The 24,060-nt window shown below is 39.9% G+C and overlaps 1 protein-coding gene across 5 annotated transcripts; it reads right to left on the bottom strand.

Moving 5' to 3' along the window:
* Window positions 1-1,065: 1,065 nt before the first annotated feature.
* On the bottom strand, window positions 1,066-22,829 carry LOC108617074 (putative fatty acyl-CoA reductase CG5065). 5 transcript variants are annotated; one of them, XM_089471275.1, is made up of 11 exons: window positions 21,707-22,829; window positions 6,739-7,900; window positions 4,072-4,188; window positions 3,903-4,007; window positions 3,684-3,827; window positions 3,494-3,628; window positions 3,311-3,431; window positions 2,942-3,241; window positions 2,738-2,870; window positions 2,409-2,666; window positions 1,066-2,336 (listed from the first exon to the last, which is right to left on the bottom strand). In XM_089471275.1, exons 2-11 carry the CDS (start codon window positions 7,339-7,341, stop codon window positions 2,189-2,191), a joined length of 2,064 nt encoding a protein of 687 aa, XP_089327401.1. In that variant the 5' UTR covers window positions 7,342-7,900; window positions 21,707-22,829; the 3' UTR covers window positions 1,066-2,188. The 5 variants fall into 5 exon arrangements, with proteins under 5 accessions (XP_089327401.1, XP_089327403.1, XP_089327400.1 ...); XM_089471277.1 differs by lacking the exon at window positions 21,707-22,829 and adding an exon at window positions 20,278-20,600; XM_089471274.1 differs by lacking the exon at window positions 21,707-22,829 and adding an exon at window positions 14,684-15,483.
* Between the last annotated feature and the right edge of the window lie 1,231 nt (window positions 22,830-24,060).

Here is a 24,060-nt window from a genome sequence, read left to right as displayed (position 1 = left end):
GTTTTTTCTTCAGTTTTTATCGTCTTCGGCTCTAATGAAAAATTACTAAATTTAATTATTTGCATGCCAATAAGAACTAAAGTCATTAAATAGCGTTTTACAATTTGTTTATCATTTATTTTAGCTTTCGTTTTAATTGTTCATATATTTCTCTAGGCTCTAATCTAGATAACTGTATTACAAAAAAACAGAAGGAATAAAGTCGAGATTTCTAAACGTTTCGGTTAACTGCAACTTGCAAAGGTATTAAGGCAAATAAACTAAACTTTTCGTTTTCTTTATCAATATTGGAAGTGTTTTTATTTTGTTTTCGTTTGTTTGTTCATTAATTATTTAAAAAATCAAATTGAATAGAATCTAGAACGTAAAATAAATATATAATAATTGCACGAAATGTCTGTTGTCTTTTATATAGTTAGACCCCAACCTTACGAGTTATGTGAAAGCAAAATGAATTAGCTCGGACTACTTTCTGATAGATAGATGTGGGAATGCGGCACAGAACAGAACTAACAAAAGGAAGTCGGATGCAACCGAATGCACAATACAATTTGCCTGATTAAAGAAAAACCCTTGATTAATCTTCTATCCATGTCGGAAAATGGAATTCAGTTTTCCAATTCGCCCATCCCACAGTGATGATGCGCCAGGCGAGCATTGCATAGAGCAAATATGCTCCACCTCTTGCACTGCATGAACGGGTATCAAAAATTGATCAGAATCGGATGCACCTGTTTTTGTTTTCGCTACTAATTGGATGGAATGTTCTTACTATATGCTCTTTGTGTTCCTCCTCAGTTATGCAAGTTTAATTTGTTATATATATAAATTTAATAATGATGTTTCGCTAATTGTGTATACAATCTCATGTCAAAAACTTCGCTCTATACATATATACATACATATATATATATATACCTAGAAATACATATACATATGCATATATATATAAATAATTTGTATATATAATTTTGTATTTTAACTTCAGTTTTTTCTTTTGTGGATTACGCTTAATTTGTAGGCTGCAAATGCTAAGAAATTATGTTTGATGTTTATATAAATATATTTTCGTTTAATTATTTATTGGTTTTCTTTTTTGTATTTTGTTGTGTGTTTGCTTTTTTATATAATTTTCGCCATATTTGTCGTAATATAGTACATATACATAAATTGAATTTTGTATATTTATAAACTGCATTTCTTGAGTTTTGTTTTGTTTTTTTTTTTTTTAATTGGTTTTGTTTTTGTCGTATATAATTCTGTTTTCGTTTGTGTTTTTATTTTTATTTTTTTTGTCTTTTTTCTTTGTTTTGTTTTGTTTTGTCATATATATAAATTGAAAACTTAATTTTAATTGTAAAAATGTTAAAACTAGTAATATAATTTATAATTAATATTAGCATAGTTTACGTTACGTTATGTAATTTAAAGCAATAACAAGCCATTTCATATAATTTTTTGTTTTTCTCTCTAATTTTTTGTTGTATTTGTTGTTGTTATTAAATTTGTTAAATAGTTTTCTTTTGTATTTGTGTTTTGTTGCAAAAGTATTCGGAATTTCTAATTACTGCAAAATTGCTTCATTATCTTTGACGTAGTTACGTTCACTATATAAATTTATTACGAATTTATCGTATTTCCAAGTATTTGTTGCTTTATCTCAAACTGTTTTAGTTTTCCTTCATTTCTCTGTTTGTGTTTTTCTTTTTCGCAAAGGTGGAATTTTTATTCTGTATATATTATATATACGCTTTATTTGATTCGTATTATAATAGTATTACTTTACTTAGTTGACTGCACAAAATTTACAAAAATTACGTCTTTAACTCGCCAACGAGAGAACCGACACCCATTGAGAGGCATTTCAATATATATATTATTATGTATATATATTTATATCTCAAAAATTGCACATCCGACCGGTGAACAGGCGCGGGCAGACACCTGGGTCACCGCATCTGCAGCATTTGTGTGTTTTCGTCTTTTCTTATTCACGGATGCCATACTTAATGAACCCGACTGTTGGGTTTGCTTACTCGTTTAACATATATAAAAATATGATTATAATTATTTGCTAAAAACCTCTAAAATGTACGCCATGTTGTAGGCATTTAGAAATTGCAAAGAAGAACATCACCAGACAAGATTTATGCTGTTGTTGTTGCTGCTGCCTCTGCCAGCCGGATTATTACAAAAATGGTATTAGACGCGCGATCTTGAGCACATTTTCCAGAAATGCGCTCCACAAGTCATTCAAGCGCTTCGAGCGAGACATAAGAAAACGCCAGGTGAGCAGCACGGCAACCACTTTTATCAGCTGATGCAGATAGTACAACCTAAAGCAGATGACAAGATATCCAATTAGATCAATTCCAACTCGAATGGGAGGTTTGGCCATGTGAACATACCTGACCATACGCTTTCTGCTGGCGGGCAGCGATTCGGGCCGCTGCTTGAATAAGAACTCCCTGAAGCCCAGCACATAGCGCTCCACGTATTTGTCCCAGTCGATGTTGCGCACATCGAACACAAAAATCTCACGGTCCTTGGGACTGAGCGTATGCAGCAGGCCATTCACATTGTCGTCCTTGAAGCGCCATTGGCGCGTGGCAAAATATTCTAAGCATTCGACAGCTTTGGCAATTTTGTTTTGTACGTTGACAACACTGAAACGATAACAATTGCATTAGTATTGAGTGAGTGTGTGAGTGTGTGTGTGGGAGTAGGCGGTGCTTACAATGGCTTCTTGCCCATGATGCGCGCCACTGCATCCAGTATGTGAGCTGGTAGAAAGTGTTTTAATATACAATTCAGCGTGTTCATTGGACGATTCATGCGCAGGTCACCAGTTGGATACCACAGACAGCCCTCTGCAAAAAGGAATCGAACATAGAGGTCACTTGTGGGAGCGGGAATGGGAGCGGGAGTGAGTGAGACCTACCCAAGGGATGCTTGCGCACGCTGGACATGGCATATCTGACAAACTCAGACCATATGATGGGGTTACGCTGGCCGGTACAACAATTGTAGATGAGTAAATTATTGGATTTACGCGTCGCTGTGCGCCAGGCGGCCGCAATCATTAAATTAATCACAATATCGACAGGTACCATATCGGCCACATAGTTCTTTTCGCACATCATCGTGCGGAAGAGGCCCTTGGCCAGCGCCGAGACTAGACCCGTTGGCCCATTGAAGTTATCCACCCAGCCGGCGAACGGCTCATTCAGGCTGGCAGTCACTGCAAATGCGCAAGACATTCACTCAGTACATATAAGAAAGCGAAAGAGGTCAGAGCCAAGATCTTTACCGATTGAGGGCCTCACAATGGCAACGGGCAGGTTTCCAGCCTCCTTAAGTAACATATGCTCCGCTAAGGCTTTTGTAAATGTATACGTATTGGGACGCTTGCCAATGAGGCGCGGTGTCAGCTGGAGGAAGAAGACCGGATTAGATCAATTAAATAGCTATAGAGCTCTAGCTGTGGACATACCTGATCAAGTATATCCTCCGGAAGCCAGTTGATTAATGAGATGATATCATCGGGATTATAGGGTGGTGCATAGATGACCTCTGATACATCGGTTCTATCGCAATTGCAATAGGCAGTGGATACATGAATGAGTGCCTGAAAGAGCCGCCCATATAAGCAGTGGACTTTAGTTGATCTTTGAGGTACTCACGTCTAGGGACATCATGCGATGACAGAGCTCGACCAACCGCTTTGTGCCCAGCATATTGATTGTGACTGACAGCTTGAGCTTCTCGTCGAATTTCACTGTGGCAGCTGAGTGAAAGACAACGGAGACATTGCGACAAAGTAGGCTCTGCCAAGCAAAAGAATATAGTTAGTATTAAGTTACATCATCATCATCATCATCATCATCATCATCCAAGCCCACCTGATCGCTCTCTGAGATGCCCAGCTCCTCCGACGTTATATCGCCGGATATGGGTATGACTTTGCTTAATTCCTTCGGCTTCTCGCGGCGCAATGATTCGAATAGCTAATAATTGAAGGATAGCTCTAGTTAGATCTGAAAGTTGATTATGATAAACTATATGTATTACCGGTGCATTGAGGAGTTCTGTGAGGCGCGCCGAGACCTCTTGGCCGCGCTTCGGTCGTATCAGCAGATATATATTTCTTATATCCGGACATGAACGTAACAGTTTCTCCACGAGCACCTGAAAATGGAAAACAGATTTATTAAAATCAGAATGATAAATAGTGGCATTATCGATAGACTAATTAATTGACTAAAACGATGAATTAATGAACAAGCTCACTGACATTTGCACTAAGCAACGCTATTTAAACGAATTGAATTTAATATGAATTGTAATCATAAATTAAATGAATATAAATATAAAGAAATATGTCAGCTAATTCAGCTGCAACCAAAATAGAATTTCCTGGTAAAAACGACTTGATATATTCTAGCATATATTTAGTTAGGCTAGAGCTATGCATCAATCACACTGTGGGGGATTTATTGAGGCACTTGCTGTTGATTAATCCACTTCGGCTGGGCGAGAGTGAGCAGGCTGACGCCTTCGCAAATAAGACATATTCATTAGGCCGTAAACTATAATTACGGCCTGTTGGGACAACAGCTGAGGTGGCCGCTAAGTGAGCAGTCAAGGTACGTTGAATGAATGGCTAAACACCGAATCGAATGTTATCAATAGCCATTCACGAGGGCCATTGACTGGTGGATTGTTGGGGCGCACGGCCAGACACGCCCCCCATAACAAAGTGAAAATTGTATTCGAAATAACAATGTGAGACAACAGCGGCTATAATAATGACAACGGAACAGGAGCAGGAGCAGGAGCTGGAGCAGGAGTAGGAACTGGAGCAGCAGCGCTGCCTGGGGGCGTGCTCCATGCTGTGACGTACAGGTAGCAGGTTATGGCATTTAAATTACAGTGCCTGGCAACTAGATTACAAAATCGATGCGAAACAGCATTGAGCGCTCACAATACGAGCAACGCTTCCACACTGTACAATTGAGTGGCAGTCTAAGCGGCACCGGCGCCAGCGATTACATGTCATAATGACGCAGGCAGGAGGCATGCAACACACAAGCGCACACACATACATACAAGAACATACAGTGGGCACGCACACATATGCAAAACAATGGCTGAAAATTGGCACAACAGCTACAGGATATGTTAGGAGTCAAAGTCTGTGAGTGTGTGTGTGTGTGTGTGTGTGTGTGTGTGAGGAACAATTAGAGCTTATGTGGCATGTGTGCGAGTGAATGTGCATGTCTATGCATGCTCGTGCGATGAGTCAACACCAGACTTTCCGGCTCAGATGCGACACTCGACATCTTGAAGCAGCCCACTCGCACTGGCTCTCGCACTCGCATTCAGTTAGTTGTTTGCCTGAGATGTTGATTTGCATGTAACTAAGTATTTCGAGAGTGCAATAGAATAACCTCAATTCGTTGCCAGGCGTGGCCAGAGTTCAACACTCCGCATGATGCAAACAGCGCACAACAATTGCATGCGGCGCACGTGGCGTATGCGTGATGAATGGTGCGTGCAGCCCGCTTAAGTATGCAATAAAAACTGCTGGAAGCCTAGCTACACAGTCGCAGTTGCGTGGGCCACAGGCGACGCTGTGACGCCTGTTAATATTTAATGAGTAGTTGCAAAAAATGTGGTAGAATATCAGCCAAAACACGAATATCATCGATTTTTCGATTATCTTCAGTGGATTCTACCAAAGTATATAATGTGCCATCGCCAAATCAGACAAGTTTTAATGGGTCAGTTGGGATTTCAAGGATAAAAAGATCTACATTTCGATGGACTGGCTAAAATCAGAAAATCTATTTAAATCTGTAACTATTTGAGGAATGGAAAGTCTCAATAGAACAATCACGACCTAAATAATCAGTTAGGAAGATTCATGTGTATTTTTGATGAGACTCTAACTATGATTCAATAGTCAATTTCTGACTATTCGATTGTTCAAGAATCGATGTTTGCTGAAAGTATTTGTAATTGCAAATTCAGATACGTCCCTTTGAATACTCAATAGTTATCGTTTAGACACGCTTTATAGGTAAAATTACTATTTCATGGGCGGAGCGACAAATGTCTCGATTGCTAGGCTAGATATACATATTCGATTGATTAACTTGAACAAGGAACGCCCTAACACTACAATAAAGATTTTGAGAATCTATCGATATACGATTACTTGATCATTGGTTGCCGATTATTCAAGAAAAAACGTAAGAAGATAATGTGAGATTTATCAATGCTGAATAGTTAGAATTTAATGAATAATAGATTATACGATTGCATAGTCTAAATCAAACACTCGTTTCCTTATTTTACGAATGAAAATCCTCAACAAATAATTACTATTCAAATAATCAATTAGTTAAAAGAATGGATTGATAATCGTTTTAAAATGGATTACCAACTATTCTGTTAGTTAAAGATTCTTCGACTTTTCGATTTATAGTTGAACTAAATCTTAATGTTAATCTTTCCACCTAATCCCATACTTGTATCGATCACGATTTAAATAATCCATTAACGAAGACTCCTCGGTGAATGACGAAATTTTTATAATGGATTAAATATAGGTTTATTATCAATTAGCTTGGCATCGATAAGCGATTCGATATCTAGCTGAGCTAACTCTTATCAACGTGTTTTTCTCCTTATCCCACAATCTAATCAATTCTATATATTCCAAATGTAACTCACCTTGCCCATAAAGCCGGTGCCGCCCGTTATGAAAACGCTTCGTCCAGCATAGAACTGTCCGATGGGCACATAGCTGGTATCATCGACTCTGTAGCGCTCGTATGGGGACTGCAGGCCCCCATTGCTGGGCAGCGCTGTGGCGGGCGCAGCGCCAAGCAGGGTCGCATTGAGGCCAGCTGCGGCGCCCGCGCCCGCACCACCACTACCAGCACCACCGCCAGTGCCCGCACCACTTCCGCTGCCGGAGCTGGCATAGCTGACAGCTGCGTGCGCCGCAGCAGTGAGTCCATTGCTGCGCTGATGCGAGTGAGTGCCATTCAGCAATGAGAATGTAGCATCGCTGTTGTTGTTGTTGTTGTTGTTGGTGTTGTTGCTGTTGCTGTTGCTGCTGCTGTTGCTGCTGATGCCGCTGCTGCTGCTGCTGTTGCTGCTGGTGCTGGTGTTATTACTGCTGTTGCTGCAGTTGCTGCTGTTGCTGCTGTTGCTGCTGCTGCTGCTGTTGTGCAGTTGCTGTGCGGGCTGTGGCGACTGTTTGAGGCTGTTGATGTTGTTGCTGCTGATGCAGTTTTCCGTTTCTGTTTTGATGGCGACGGCGTGTGACATGTTGCCGTTACGTGTTGCAGTTGTTCTAGTTGTTGTTGTTGTTCTTTTCTTTTATATTTCAGTATTTATTTGTATATATATATTTATCTATATATATATACTTTTTGTTTTACCCTTAAAGTATTCCTCGCACTGAGCTTAGTTAGGAAGCAGTTGAATCATTTGCAATGTGCGCTTCTTCTTCTTCTTTAGCTAAAATTATGTTTTATTGTTCACGTTACGCTTCGGGTTTTCTTTTGTTTTCTTTCTTGTTACTTTTCTTTTTCGTTCTGGAAGTTGTTGGGGAAGTTGATTTTTGTTTTCTTTTATTTAGTTGGAACACAACGCTGCTAATTGTGTTTTAGCTTTAATTATTGTATTAGTTAATATACAATTAGGTTTCACAGAATTTTGCTGAAATTGTTGTTGCTATCGCCGTGAAACATTTTTCCATTTTCGCAAATATTTATATGTATATTAACGACTTTTAGCTGGAAAACTAGAAAAGTGGTCAAACTCGGAGTCTAGAGTCCTTGGCTCTCTAGTTGTCTGCGCGTGGAAGAGACGACAAAAAATTGTGCTGCAATGAAAGGGAGAGAGAGGGAGAGAGAATAAGAGGATTAAATTAATTAATTATGCATTATACACTGACACAATCTGAGTGAAATAGGGTAACACAGTAAGCGAAACTGTTTGCGTTTATATTTAGCCATAGCTGGAAATAGAAACCAAGTTCGGCATTCAATCGAGGACCCACATGACAGACAGCTCGCCTGTGCCTGTGCCTGTCCATCTATCAAAGTGTCACAAGAGGCGAGAGAACCTATGCCTAAATATAGCCGTCTCTGACAGATCATGTGGCATGTGCGTGTGGAAGCCCCAAACGGATGCCCCACAACAGCGAAGCCGAGCAGACATCAATTTTGGCCAAATGACGTAGATGGTGGTGCGATTTGTATCCTTGGACGGCAGCCAGCAACAAACGAATCTGATGACGTCGGCAAGACACGAACTACACTCAGCTGAGACATATATACATTACATATAACGTATATATAAACAGTTGATATCCTTTTTAGCACTAGCCGCAACCGCAATTCAATTTAACGCACAATAGCACCGAGTATGCCAAGCGGCTTAAAGAGCTAAAGCCGCTTAGGCGCCAATTGGGGAACTAACCAAACGGAAAAGCGGCTAAGACCACACGCTGCTGTCGATATCGATGGCAGACTACGAATGCGCACTGCGTTGCCTGTGAGCGGGCATTCTATATCGGCGGCATCGCATCGGGCTCGACTTAAGCACTCATTCAGCTTAACTGCTGCGCAAATGCGCTACACACGGTACTCAGGTACTCAGGTACTCAGGTGAGACACGGACAGGCCAAAGCTCAGCGCTGGACAACGCCAGCAAGCTGAGCTTGCCGAAGCTCACCTATACTGATGCAGCTGCAGACCTCAAAGCTCTAATTACACATTAATATGTATTTAGAATCACATGGAAAACGCATAGGCCAGGCGGAAAGAACTAACAGTGAGAGCTATAAATCAAGCACACGTCATTCTCCTTAAAAAGTTTTAGTTGTAAAATATTGAATGAATCTGTCAACAAAATGACGACAAGAAATGCAAATCTTGCTAAGTGATTGTTGTTTTGTTAAGCTCAAACAGAAATTACCATTTCGCTAGAGCTGCGGCTGTATGTATGTGTGTGTGTGTGTGTATGTGAGAGTATGGACTAGACAATTCCGTAACCCTTCTGGCCAGGAAACACACCTAGCTTTAAAATCAGCGGCGGCATCTACCTATGTCGATCAAAGTTCAAGTTGTCTCACACATGTAAACAGCATCTCGCGACTTCCGCCCCCTCCCCTGCCCTTTCCCTTTTCCCATACTGAACACTTTGCACCTCATAGCCAAACGGGGAAATTATTGCCGTTGTTAATGTTTTAGCTAATTACCAGCAGGTAACAACAATGAAACTCAAATTAAACGCTGTTCAAATATTGAACGTGGTGGACAGGAACTGTTGATGCGACACGTTGCGTCGCATGCTTTTTCTGTCTGCCTATCTGTCCGTCTGTCCGTCTCTGTGGCTATGTATATATGGAACATCTCTTTGAAATGCGGACATATTTGACTGAAATGCGTCTCAAATTCAAGTCCAAAGCGGAGGGCCAGCCCATGGCTTTCACTTTTAAATATCTAAATTCCGCAATATGTTGTTGTATTTTATTTTGATTTTTTTTCCAACGTATTTAAATTTGGTAATTTTTTATTTTTTTTCTTTTGGTTAGCCAAACTTTCGTTTTCATTAGAGGTACAGCAAAAAAAAAAAAAAAAAAAAAAAAATAAAATCTATTTCCAGAGAGTCAAAAGAGCCAGAGCGAAGGAGCGAGAGAGACAGCGTGAGAGAGACAGCGTGAGAGAGAGGGAGAGAGAGACTTGAATTTTTTCTGTTGTTGACTTTTAGTTTTTTTTTTTTCTTCTTCTTCTGCTCTTTGGTCATTTGTATTTTATATTTCTTTCACTGACGCAGCGTTTATTTTTTTATTATTGTTGTTGTCGTTGTTGTTGTTTTTGTTGTTGTCGAGTTAAGAAATGTGTTAAATTGGCACAGCTCTTTCATGATATTATCGAATCATATCCGCTGTTTCGAGGGCCCATCGACCACCACTACAGAGACAGCTCGCTGGCTGCCGCATAATTAAAGTTTAAACACCACTGACTGATGCCGAGTGGCTCTCATCACGTAACTGTAAATTTATCAATGGACCTTCCCAGGGAATCCAGTTTTACCAATTTCGGTCAGCCCCAAAGCACAACACACACAACTTCTTCCGCCTCAAATTCTAAAGTGAAATTTCTTGAAAATCAACTTTTTCATCGCATGATTTGCCGCTCGCCCTCTCGCTCTCACACTCGCTCGCTCTCTTTCGCTCTGTGGCTCCTCTCTTTTTGGAGTGACTTTAAAATTCGCGCGCCTAAGCACTGACGGAGCCAACATGAGCCGCCGCACCACTGCACCGCCACAAAATCGAGCCACGCCTCTGCGCGTGTTAACCAAACATGAAGACCAATCTGTAGCTGCAGTATTTCGTATAACAGTGTATGTGTATGTGTGTAGGTATGTGTGTGTGCGCGCGTTAAACGGTAAACATTCAACCTGCCTTGACAAGGTAGTTACACTGTTATGCCTGTGTATTGTATGACCCATTTCCTATAATCGTGCCGCATATCATCATCGTCAGCGTCATCGACATCGACAACGGCGACAACAGCAACAACAACAACAACAACTGGCCCTGGTCTTTCATAAAACCCAAGCAGGTCTTTGTCTGTCCATTACTTGGCTACATTTTAGGCCAATACCCTTGGCAAAAACCGGACAATAGCCGTTTGATCAACAGCTCTGTAGCCGCGTGTTAGGCCCTGAGATACTCTTTCCCCATTAATTAGTGATCCACTTAAATATATTAACATATCAGTTGAAAGTCAGCCAATTAAATGCAAGAGATCTATATGTAATTGAAGCAAACATTTTTTTTTTTTTTTTTTTTTTTTTGCATATTTTGTATACATATAACTAGAAGCATTCGCTGTTATCGAAAAGTTGTTTAGAAATTTATACAAATTAAAATAATTAAATGTAATTTAACTGGTGTCAAGGAACAAGAGATTGTCAGAGTTAGGATATATATTTATGATTATTATTCAGAAGTCAATAAATAATGCATTTAAATGATTTGCATGCCAAAAACTAGTTTTTTGCCACTTGAAAATGCAATCGATGCAGTCAGTGCATTCGTTTAGACTTGTTAAGCAGTAGCTTAACTTAATTAATAGCGGTTGGCTAAACAGGCCCTAAAACTAGCAAATAAATTTTGAGGTAAAAGTCCAAGTCAAAACTTAATCGATTCACTGAAGTTGACAGCTGAAACTGAATTTGCAATTTTGTAATGAAAAAAGTTAGTGTATATGCAATATTTCAGGGCTGTTAATTTTCTTTTTTAACTATAGATATTTCTTATGGCTTTAAAATATGTAATCATTTTAAGAGATAATCAGAAGCATGATAAAATATGCAACAACAACAAAAAAATCTATTAAATTGAAAGGGGAAAATAAGTTCATTAAACTAATTAAAGCTTTTTACCATTTTCTCTAGTCTGTTATGGAGTTTGTAATTTTCAAAGAAAACCCCATTAGTGTTAAAGACTTTAAATACAAATATTATTTAAATGAATAAAGTTGAAGGTAAAATATTTCAAGGGAAAAAATTATTCAAAAAATTCTATTTTACTATAAATATAAAAATTTAGATTGAATAAAACGTTTCTTTCTATTTTATCGAGTTTCTTTTCCATGTACTAAACAGAGCATAAAATATTCGTTGACTGAACTCGAAATTCTTAACGATTGCATTTGAAGCCATTTCTGGTTGTTTCTTTCTAAGAGACCTTGTTACTTTCGGATTGTATGTCTTGGGTGGGGGTTTCTAATTATTGCATCTTTTTATAGGTGAAATGCGGAAGTATTTGGCGTGACATATATATCATATGGACTTTGGTTACGGACTATTTGGTCAGTTCTACGGGCCAAAAGGTGTCAATAGCTGCGACGCTGCTTGCCTTAGCAATTTGGAAGATTGTTTCAATCGGATGACGACGCCGACAACGACAACGACAACGATGATGATGACAACTACAAACGAAAGTTCAAATAGACATATAGACATATTTTCACTTTTCGACAATGGGGCACATTATGTAAATGTAAGTCCCGGGCGGATGCTGGCCACAATATGGCATCATAATGGGTCTGTGCCCTCTATTCTATTGAACCTTTCAAAGTCTGACGAGTGTCTCTCGTTGTTGTTGTTGTTGTTGTGGTTGTCTGTTGTATGAGTGTGTTTGTTTGTTGTTGTTTTGTTTATGCTAGTGTATGTGTGTGCGAGTGTGTGTGTGCGTGTGTCGTGTGCCCCCACCCGTTCTCGGGCTGCTTTTACAGTTATCGTAAGTTATCTATGCTTTGTGTGTAATTGAATAAATCTGTGACAGACTCTGCGCTCCGACCTGAGCTGAGCTGAGCTAATCTGTGGCCACAATCCTCTGCATCTGCCTGTGCCCATAATTTGCGCTTTTGATTAACAAACAAAGCGCTTCGCAGTTTACAGCATAAAAGCTAAATTTAACTGTGTATAATGGGGCCCCCGGCTGAGTGAAAACGTTGTCGCTGTCCACTGGCAGAGGCACAGGCCCCCTAGCACCGCCCCCACCCATGCCCGCCTCTCTCCGGCTTCTGTTGCGCCCCCGCCAGGCAAATGTTCAGTCGAGCCCAATTGAAAGTCAGCTGACGGCCTCTCTCCGAGTTAGATATTAAGTAATTTTACAATTAGAATTTATATTTATATTTATTTTTAGCCCCAAAACATGAGCTAAGACTATCTCTAATGAATGGGCCAGCCTCCAAAGCCAAGAACAATGTCTACAGCAACAATTAAAACGAACTCGACAAATTAACCAAAATAATAAAATCTGATGTACATTCGCATACATACATATACATGCACGATATATCTAGGTACACATATATTTCGCCCACATTGCAAGTCATTTATGAAATCGCGTTGCAATTGTCCAAAATGGAGATTTATGAATTGCAGCACTGCACGTGAGATTGATTAAAACGAGGGCTACGAGCAGCTAAAAGCTAAGGCTTTATAATGCTAGACGATTTAAATTAATGGAAGAAATAGTAAGTGAATTCTCTGAACTTGCATAGAAAGTTCAAGGAATTAATCTCACTTGATAATGCAAATTGAGAATAGATAATAGATAACAAAAATTGAAGTGAAACAGGAAACAACAGGAGAAATCTAGAACAGACAGGAAGATCAGAGAGTTGCTTTAGCTTTGAATTTTCAGACAAGAGTAACGAAGGGAGGTATATGAAGAGTGTAATCGGCACGAAATACTCTATGATACAAATACGATTTATTATAATATTAATTTAAGTAAGGCTCCTTAAAATCCATAGCAAAAGACCTTGACTATGGAAGTATAGACAAAGATCTATAACAATATTATTATTACACTCTATGACTAAATAGATTTTTCCATCTAGATTTTTCCCAAGTTTTGCTGTTGTCGAGCCGTAAGATAAATAGAAAAAATAGTATAGACTATTTGCCTAACGACTTTGCATGTGGCGATCGTAATGGAACGCCAAAAGGCTTTATAACCGTAGATCCCAAAGATAAGACATATAACTGCCTGAGCAGAGGAATTAAACTACGTCACAAGTCATAAACTGGGCCATCAAATATGCCAATTGAGGTCGTGCAAATGCACACAGCGAACACTTTTAAAGGCCTGGCAACCCATTTAGGAATTCTGACGGAGTGCAAAGACTTAGAATTCGATTCGAATCGAATCGAATCGATTCGGTATTCAGACATGCGAAAGTGCTTTGGTGAGCGAATGAAATTTCGCTGAGGCTGATCCAAAAATCGCAGCACGTAATCGATAGAAATATTTAATGAAATTGAGTGGCATATATATGTATGATGCACATACATACATATACATACATATACATATGTATGTGTAACAGTACTTCTTCGTCTGGGATTTGGAAAAGCCCGAGGAATTTCGACTGCATTCGCGCATGCGCCATAGTCGCATTTAAGTAGGTCAATGCGTGTGGTCAGACAGTGACCGATATTATTATGAATTTATACACGCATATGTACGTATAAGTAAATATATATAAACGTGCATATGCATATGGGTATATTCAAATTATTGTGGCTGTAATGGCATTTACAAAGAGCTACGCACAAAGCGCAGACGTCGGCGAAACAAGGGTAAATAGCGCCGAAAAAAAAAAAAAAAAAAAAAACAAAGAGGAAAAAAAACCGTTTTCGCAACACCTGAAAACGGAATTGCAATGTGTTCGAGCTGTAGCTGAAAGAGCTGTATCTGTATCTGTATCTGTAACGCTGCTGTGTATCTCAAAGTCTGTGTATCTGTTACGGTCTGTAGCTGACCGTGATCCATGTTTATTTATTATGCTGCGTCCCCAGATTCGTAGCAACTATGCGACTGTGTGCGAGTGTGTGCAAATTTTATTTGTAAATATGCAATGATTAATATTACAAATATCAAAAAACAACAAAAATGAGCAAAAGAGATGAGATTTCGAAAATGCTGTTGTTGTAGCAACTTTCTCGGCATCGTCTTTAGTTTTAGACTAAATATTACGTCAACGTTGCATAAGCTAAACACCTATCCCGCCCCCCTCTCCGCAAATATTTGCCGCCGTTTGCATATTTTTAGCCACGCAGGCGGCCTTACACTTACTTGTCAAAAAGAAAAAGAGCTAAAAGTTAACTAAAAGTTAACAAACTGAGGCGAGCACAAGTCGAAACTTAGTTTTTGATGGTTGCTCTTGCTGCTGTTGCTGGTGTTGCTTGTTGCTGTTGCTGGTGTTGCTGGTGTTGGTGTTGGCTCCAATTTTCGATTCAGATCTGGGTCAATGACATTTGCGAACACTTTCGTTTTGGGCTAATTGTGGCAAAGTGTTTCTGATTCGAACTCGATTTCGGTAACGGAGCGGGTCAATCATGGAGTTAATTTGATTTTCCTTTTATTGGTTATCGATTTTGTTGTTGTTGTTATTTTTGAATTTTATTTTATTTTAATTTTTTTTTTTTTTTTTCTTTCTTAAAAGCAGTGACACACAAAAAACTGGCAACTGAAATTCTGCTCAAGAAATTTCTCCAAATATTTTCACTTTTGCGCGGAGTCGCTGACGGAGACGCTGACTGAGGCGGGGACAGCGCATGCGTGTGTTTGTCTTCGAAACGTTGCGCGCATGCGCAAAGAAATCGTACGGCCGTGAGAGAACTGAGAGAGTGAAACAGTATGACAGAGAGAGAGAGAGAATGCACGAGAGCTACGCACACACGCACACACACCGAGTAAGAGAGACAGGGGGGGAGAGAGATAGACAGAGAGAGAGAAAGAGCGCGGCGCGTTCTATATGCTCGCTTATCGTTTATCGCTGCCAACTCGATTATATTCGATGTCCCGTTGTGTCGGATCGATCTCGCAAGACGCGTGCGCTACGTACGCCGGCTGGAACTGAACTAAACTTGGATGCCAAAGAAGTGAAAGACTTTATGCAGCGTCAGCCAACGTCGACAGCGACAGCGACTGTGGCAGAGGCAGCAACTGAGCAGAGGCAGTGGCAGCGGCAGCGACAAGAAAGGCAGCAACAAAGCGCACAAAAGAAAGCCCGGACAGGGGGCGGGCGGGGCGTGCAGCGGTGCTCAGCTGGCTCGTGAAGAGCGACACGTAAACGACGACGACAGCGCGGACGACGATAACGACGTCGACGTCGGCGCTGGTGGCATGCAACAAGCTTTAATTGAAAAAGCCGCAAAGAACTGTGAAAAACGAGTCGTGGAAATGTTGATGCCAGCAAGTGTGTATGTGCATGGGTGTGTGTGTGTGGAAAAACCTGCCTGCGCATGCAAAGAAATTCAATCTGAGAGACAGACCCAGTCCAAGTCCAAGACCAACGCCAAGACCAAGAGCAAGACCAAGTTCCTAATAGCACTGACATTGACCAAAGAGGTCAAAGTACACATACAAACACACTCACACACACAGACACGTAAGCTCAGTAAGCACAGAGCGCTGTGCGTAACGGTGTCGGCCCACAAAATGTGTTTGCTGTCTAATTAAAAGTCGTGGCACACGTGGGAGAAGTGGAATTCGGTGTGGAGCAGAGAATCCCCAGTGCTGCCCGTCCAGCCACATAGCAGTTCAATGAACTAATGTTTGCATCGGACGCGGCGCCTCGCCAGTGCCCACCTGATCGATAAGTGCAGCGACTCGCGCCAGATGCAGATGGTGCAGAAGATGAGCAAGCGGATATAGAAAGCGATAGAAAAAGCGATAACAGTGTGTTAACAGTCAGGTAAGAGATGGCACGTCTTCGATAAAATTAGTGATGTCATCTGGACAATGTGGCCTAGAAATAAATTTGCTTCGATTTCAAGATTGCGGAAATATGTAAGAGAGTTCTTTGAGACCTGATGACATTGGCTGTGGTACTTAGATTCAGTCATGGAAACGATTCGATACGGGTGAATGTTAATGTTAAGTTAATGTTATAGTAGTATAAATAGTATAAAGTAGTTTGGATGATATGACTACAATGAAAACGTACGAATAATCTGAAAACTAGTAGCAGTATAAACAGTATATAGTATAAATAGTATAATAGTTTCATATCATGGAATAATAATTATATAGTCTGAAAAGTATGAATAGTAGTAGTAAGAACAGTATATATCAAAGATAGTAGGAATAAATTAGTATAGATAGTATGAAAAGTATAAAATAGGATGATTATTATGCAAAAGTCTGTGCATAGTATGAAATAGATTGAATAGTATGAAATGGTATGAATTGTATTAAACAGTAAGTAGCAATAGTATAGTGGTAAAGATCAATGTATGTATAGATAGTATGAATATAGAAAATAGTATGAATAGTATGAAATAATTCGAATAGTTCGAAAAATATTAAATATTATGCGTGAGCAATGCGCATAATATGAAATACGATATGATAATAAATTGTTACTGAAATTATAAATGTACAAAATTTTGGTAAAAGTGGCAGCAGATGTGATTTGAATCTTTAATAGAAGTGAGGGGCTTAATTATCGCAATGCAATGATAATTACACCTTATTAACTATGTTCATGACATGACAATGTAATTTAATACACAGGGCACTGATGATGGAACTGAACTGCAAACTTAGAAATGAGTAATATATAATAACAACTATATTTGCAATAATAATTGTCGTAAAGGAGCCTGCAATTTGTGTGAAAAATTAAATGTGGCTAAATTGTAATATTAACAAGTCAAAGGGCTCTAGTCCAGTCGGCTCGACTACGAGATTCCCTCGACCCTATGAAGAACTGATATTCAAAATATTCTTCACTTCACTTCTGTTTGCACAAGAAATAACACACGCACACACATACATAGGCACGCACTCTGCCAACTGCGCAGTTGACGCTGACTTCAATCCGGGCTGAGAATAACTTTTTATGAGGATGGACTTTTCTACACTCTTCTAGAAGGTAGTATTAAAAAATCACAAATTAAAAACATTTTTGGCTAATTTGGGTGCAAGGGGCGAGGTGTCTAAAATATGAAAGTTCCCAAATTTATGTATTAATTTCACAGTAAATTTGATACACCTACCTCTTACAGTCTACAAGCTAAACTTGATCAAAGTAGGTAATTTATCGAGTTAATTTGGACCTGATATCCCAAATATAAGATAGATAATAAAAATTGGACAAAAAGACTTAAATAAATAAATGAAATAATAATTCGATAAGTCTTGAACAATTGGACAAAAAATACTTAAAAATAAATCGAAATAATAATTCGATAATGAGTCTTGAACAATGCCACGCGCGATTATTAATTGGCCGAACAATTTGTTTTCTTAACTAGATGGGAAGATAGAGTAGTTGGCCTGATCAAATATATATGTATATGCTTTATGGGATCTGCCTCTTACATACTTAAAAAACAAAAAAAAAAAAAAAACATTACACCCTGATTTTGGCTTTGCAATTACTCCAGGGTATATATAAAAGCAAGCATTGATAAGACAAGAAATATATTTAAAAATTCCATAAATATTAATTAATACTAGGGCTATAGCAAAAACTTAACATACTAAGATGTTAATATGCTAATAAGAATGAGGCAAATAATTCATCGATTATTTGCCAACTGATTAGATGGAAAGCAATTAACGTAGAGCTGCAAACATCTATAATACATATTATAGTCTTATAAAAAAAATTAAATTATATACACATATACATGTATATACTTTTGACTATATTTGACTAAAATTTATGGTAGTGTTTCATTAAAAAGAGAACCTTAAGGTTAAGTAGTGTTTATTTATTTATTATTATTTCTTTTTTTTTTTAATCTGACAATTTACTTAAGAGTCTCAGTATGTATGCATAGCGTACATTTTTCAGCTAGTATTTACTGAGGTCTCTGCCCACTCGCAGCCCATTTGTAAAGGCAGTGTACACTTATTGTAATCCGGTCATCGCTGGCCTCATAAAAAGGTAAATAATCTTAAATATTAAGGCAATAATAATCGACAACTGCACTCTGGCACATTTACGTATTTAGCAGAAGCTGTCATTTTTTGTTTTGCTGCCCTCGAAAGCAATTGACGGCCTACAATTGCATAGCTTATTTGTCAACAGCACTCGGGCGGATGCACTGAGGATTCTTGAACGTTGAGCTCTCCATTGATTTGTCAAACAATAACAAAAACTGCGAACAACAAAAACAAAAACAAAAAAGAAACCGAAAGCCCAGTGCAAGGCACACCTCAAAAACATGAATTACACGCAATTCGAGACGCAGTTAAACATTCATTGAAGGACACTGAAATTGGGCTGACGAGCCGTACCGGTTATGGGCTGGTCCGTTGGCTGGGCCGGACCGACGGCTTGACGGCCTGACGGTCTGACGGCTAGGCGGACACGTGCTGAAACCGGACTGCGAATCTTTTTGCGTTAATATTTGACTTGATAATTGAATGAGCACACAGGTTGTGGCTAAAAAAGAAAAACAGCAACAACAACAACAAAATAAAACGGATATTGCCGGCAGCGTAAAGTTTGCCTAGCCAATTGGCTGCGTCTGGGTGTGTTGCCAAGAACGAACAGCGAAGAGCAGACTGACAGCTGATTTCGCTCAGTGTGCGAAATCTTGCGCAGTTGCCAGGCGGCCAACAAGCGTTGCCTACTTTTAGGCATAAATTTCAATATTTCAAAACCGGAAGTAGGCCGAGTCACTAAATTGCTGTCTATCTGCACCCACACTCCAGCTGTCACCAGCCCTTCTAGCTCTCTATATGTGTGTGCGAGTGTGTGTGTGCTGTCAATTGAATGTGTATTGTCAGTCGCATATAAAATGCGGCACTTGCTCCCACATGCTGTGACCCTTTTAACCCAGAATCACCCAAGCGTCAAGCGTTGCCGCACAAGCCATATTTCAACGGCCACACACGCACACTCACACACACGCACACCTACTCAGTTAGATGGATGGAGTGTGGTCAAGTCGCTTAAATCATTATGCTGACGCCTCGCAGCTCAAGTAACATCAGCGGAAATTTCAATTTCAGCTCGAACATCAGTTACAGTTAGTTGCTGGGGCGGAAATTACAATTTTGTTTTTTCTTCTTTTTTTTGTGTGTGTCATATATACAACTACAACATATACACTCGAGCAACTGTGTGTGTGTGTGTGTGTAGGTGTATGTGATACCCGCCTTGTTGCTTGTTCTTTTTTTTTTAATTACACAAAGTTACGGCATTAAATGGCGCCCTGTTGACAGACAACGAGCGCTGTGTCCTCGTCCTCGACTGGCGAAATGGCAAACACTCAAACCACACACACACACACACACACTTATAGATATATGTATACAGCCATAGACTGGGACACAGGCAGGTGGACAACAAAACGAGAAAAATGACATAATGCACTTGAAATGTTATCGCCTCTGCCGCTGGCTCTGCCTCTGCCTCTGACACTGCTGCTGCTGCTGATGAAACCGATTGCAATTTAATGTCAAATCAGTTAAACAATAGCAACAACAGTGACAACAACAACTACCAAATAACAACACCAACACTAAGCAACACACACAAATCAATAAGAGCAATCGCAACTCTCATTGCGTTCACATTTTTTGTTAGCATACTTTTTGGGCTGTCATGCGGTCGCTGGGTCGCAGAGTCGCTGCGTGGAGCTGGGGGCTGGTTAGTGGGGTGCTTGGGGTGGCCAGAAGACGCTACTCTACACACACGTACTCACACACATCTTTATGCAATAGGCTATGAGTCGCTGTCGCTGGCGTTGACGCTGCTGCCGCCGCTGCTGTTGGTGCTGTCAAGGCTTGCCAAGCATTTTTCACGCATTTTCGCACGCATTTTCACACGTAACAGTTCTTAAATAACTGCCAAATATTTTTGTATGTTTTTGCCACTTTTTCGTTAGCTTTAATTTCGCAATAAATTCCTAATTATGGCACTGCAGCACTTGTATATTATTCTATATATATTTTAGTAGTAGTTGTTTCATTATTTTCTTTTTTTTTTTGTGCACCACGTCGGCCGCCTTGAAAATCAATTGGGAAAATGCCTGTTTTTTTGCTTTTGTATTGCTCCTTTGCTTTGTAAGATTTTTCACGCGCCTGCTCTCACCAACACAGACATACGCCAACACACACACACACACACACACAAACACGGACACCCCCACGAAGAGTCGCTCTCGCGCAGCTGTGCCCATTTACTACTAATTTTCTACTGCCTTTTGCGCTGCTCCCAATTCGCCTTTCGCCTTTCGCTGCCGGCTTTTGTGCGCGTCGCAAGGGTGGCTACCCAAAAAAAAAAAAAAAAAAAAGAAACAACACATTGTCAGTGTTATATAATATATTGGCTCATGTGATATCTATTGATTGAATCGCTATCGCCTGGACATATCTAATCGCAGCAGATAAGCTAATTGGGGCATTAAGTGGTATTATTTTGTGTTCGAATATATCAAAGCCACAGAGTTTCAGTTAGCGCGCTGCTTTCAAATAAGTAGTCACATAATTTGATTTAGTCTGGCTTTATTTTTGTGTCACATACTTTTTGTCGTTGGGCTCAAAATGCGACGCACGGCAACACTGTTGGACCTGCTGGTCAAAGAAGCTGCTGCTGCTGCTGCTTTTGTTGCTCTTCTTATTCATAATTTACGCTCATTCTCTTTGACACACACACTCTCTCTCTCATTCCGCTCTCACTCAGTGAGAGCCTTTCTCTCCCTGGCTGCTGTTTGCGGAAGCAAGCAACGGAACTGACAGATTTTGCGCTAAATTTTTTACGACCGCCGCCGTTTCCAATAGCGATGAGATAATAAACCCAGCGACATACATTCCGATTGCCTCAGTAGGAAAACTCGTGGGCTACCCCCCAAAACTCATTCACGTTCGCTCTTTTTGTCAGTGTGTGTGTGTGTGTGTGTGTATGCATGTGTGTGGGGCGTGCTGCAAAGGTGTCGTCTCGAGGCTCTAAAAATAAATGCCTGCTGTAAGCTTTAGCTGGCAACATATTTGACAACAAACGGGGAATTTCTTCATAATTAAACACTAAAAATACCATATACGATTTTAGATAACGAGAAGTGCGGGGCTGGGGGTAGTGGGCAGTGGGCTAGGGGCTAGGGGCGAGTGGCTAAGGGGGGGCGTTGTACATACCGGCACAAAAGTGAGGTTGGAATCGTCACTGCTGGATGCTGCCTGCTGCCTGGCGCTGAACTGAACTGAGCTGAGCTGAACTGAATGGAATCGACTGATTGTTGTTGTTGTTGCTGTTGTCGTTGTTGTTGCTGTTGCAATTGGTGTTGGTGGTGTTGGAGGAGCATTCACTTGTTTCTTACAGCCTCTATATATTTTGTTGCTCAAACACAAGAGCAAGAGACAGATAGCGAGAGAGATAGAGAGAGATAGAGGGAGAGGCACACACACACACTCACACAGAGAGATTACACACGCGACACGCGTTTGAGAATTTGAGAAATATAGCAGCGCCCTGCCCAGTTATGTGGGGGGATCGTGGGAATGTTGTAGAAGACGCGTGTTTCTTGTTGTTGTTGGTTTAGCTCGTTGCTACAGTTTAAGATTTTTTTGGCAATTTAATTTTTTTGTATTTTTTCTATCTCTTCTGTGGCGCTTGAGCAGCACAGCTCGAAATGCGACTAGAGCGACTGGCGACAGGCAACTGGGCGACTGGGCAACTGCTGCTGGGCCGCAAAACCGGGCCGCCAGCAGCGAAAAATTTCACCAAGCAAATTTACGGGGGCTGGCGGCTGCGCGCACACACACACACACACACACAGACAGAGACACAGACAGAGACAGACACACGAACGCACACTCGTACACCAACACCAACGCACACGTGCGCTCACTTAGTAAGGGCAACTCCCACCCTCCTTTTGCGCCCTGGTGGTGAGTTTGTTTTACAACAACAAGCCCAATGCACCCTTCCACACACTCTCTTGCTGTTGTTGTTGTTGCTTCTGCTTTTTCTCTTGATTTTCCTTTACTTTTTTGGCCCGTTGGCTCGTGGTTTGCGCAGTGTCCGTCGCTTCCGTCGCGCTCCCTTCGCCTGACTTTTCCACCACCTTCGGTGGGGGCTTTCCTATTGAATGAAATAAACTTTCGAGCTGTTGTTATTGTTATCGTTGCTGTTGTTGTTGTTGTTGCTGTTGCTGCTGCTACTGCTGCTGTTGATGTTGCTGTTGTTCTAGTTGCCGTTGTTGCTGTCAGCGCATGCGTTTTTCAGCGACCCGACAAAAGAGAATACAAAACTTCTACGCGACGAGAGCAAAATAAATTTTGTTTTGCGTACGACTTTTTGTTCGATATATCTCAACGTTACAGAAACTTTTGGCGCATGCTGAGTTTCAAATTTGTCAACGCTGCCAGGGCTGCCATCTGCCGGCCAAAGCCCAGCGACTGGCGTTGCCATATCCGCCCGTTAAATAGACAAATTCAAATTCGAAACTCAAATCGAAAAGTCTCATATTCAAATTCAATTATTGTGTGTGCATAGAGATATCTTGAATCTGTCATCAATTTCAATTAATCTGCTCCGAAGTCGACAGAGAGGCCTTCGACTATTCAAATGCTATTTGGACAATCCCGAAGGTCGCATTCCATGCAATGATAAGTGCATTGTCATCGCCCCAACTTTTCAAGCCTCACCACGATTTTGGTCCACCACGCATAATAATCAATTTCCATTTAGTTAAAACAAAGGCAAACAGCATAATCATGATTTCCTCAGGGCGCATTTCGAATACTCTAAAAAAGTAGGTTGGTTTGTGAATGTATGAAAATTATAAAATACTAAAATTCAAATTTCGTTTTGAATATTTCATTGTTTAATTATTAAGTATAATTCATATATATTTGTTTTTTTTTATAGAATATTTTTTATTGATGAATAACTGCAATTTCGGGAAATTGAATTTAATTTAAAATAAACAATAATTTAGAGCATTAAAATCTGGGATCTTAAAATATTATAGGATTTCATATATAAATTATTTATAAATTATTTAATAACCAAGTTTTACTAGAAAATCCATTAATTTAATCAAATATATAGAATTTATTTCAAATATATTTTGAGTTTAAATACAGATATTAAAAAAATAACAATAATTGAATATTTTTGTATTACACACCAATTTTCATGTAACTTATGATTAATAAAATTTTATGATTTTACATTTTAAAAACACATTAATTCACTTAAATAATCATCGGTAAATTGATAATTAGCTCTTTGAACTCGCAGCTAAGCGACTTTAAATTAGTTAAGCAAATAACAAAAACTAAACTCATTATTCATGCACCTTGTGTGACTTCGTCTGCCATAATGACACGAGCCCTCTGCTCTGAGTACATATGAGTATGTGTATGTGTGAGTGCCTATGTGTGTGTGTGCTGCAGTTCCAAGTGCAAGAGCTCCACTTGGAGACGTGACGCGGCAAAAGTTGGTCTCAGTCTCAGTCACAAGTTAGCAAAAGCTGTTAACCAAC

This window comes from Drosophila arizonae, chromosome 5 (genome assembly GCF_054131065.1).
Source record: "Drosophila arizonae isolate 15081-1271.41 chromosome 5, UAZ_ARI_1.0, whole genome shotgun sequence".
Taxonomy (NCBI): Eukaryota; Metazoa; Arthropoda; class Insecta; order Diptera; family Drosophilidae; genus Drosophila; species Drosophila arizonae.
The sequence above is the reverse complement of the archived record's forward strand: the minus strand, read 5'-3'. Positions and strand labels throughout refer to the sequence as shown.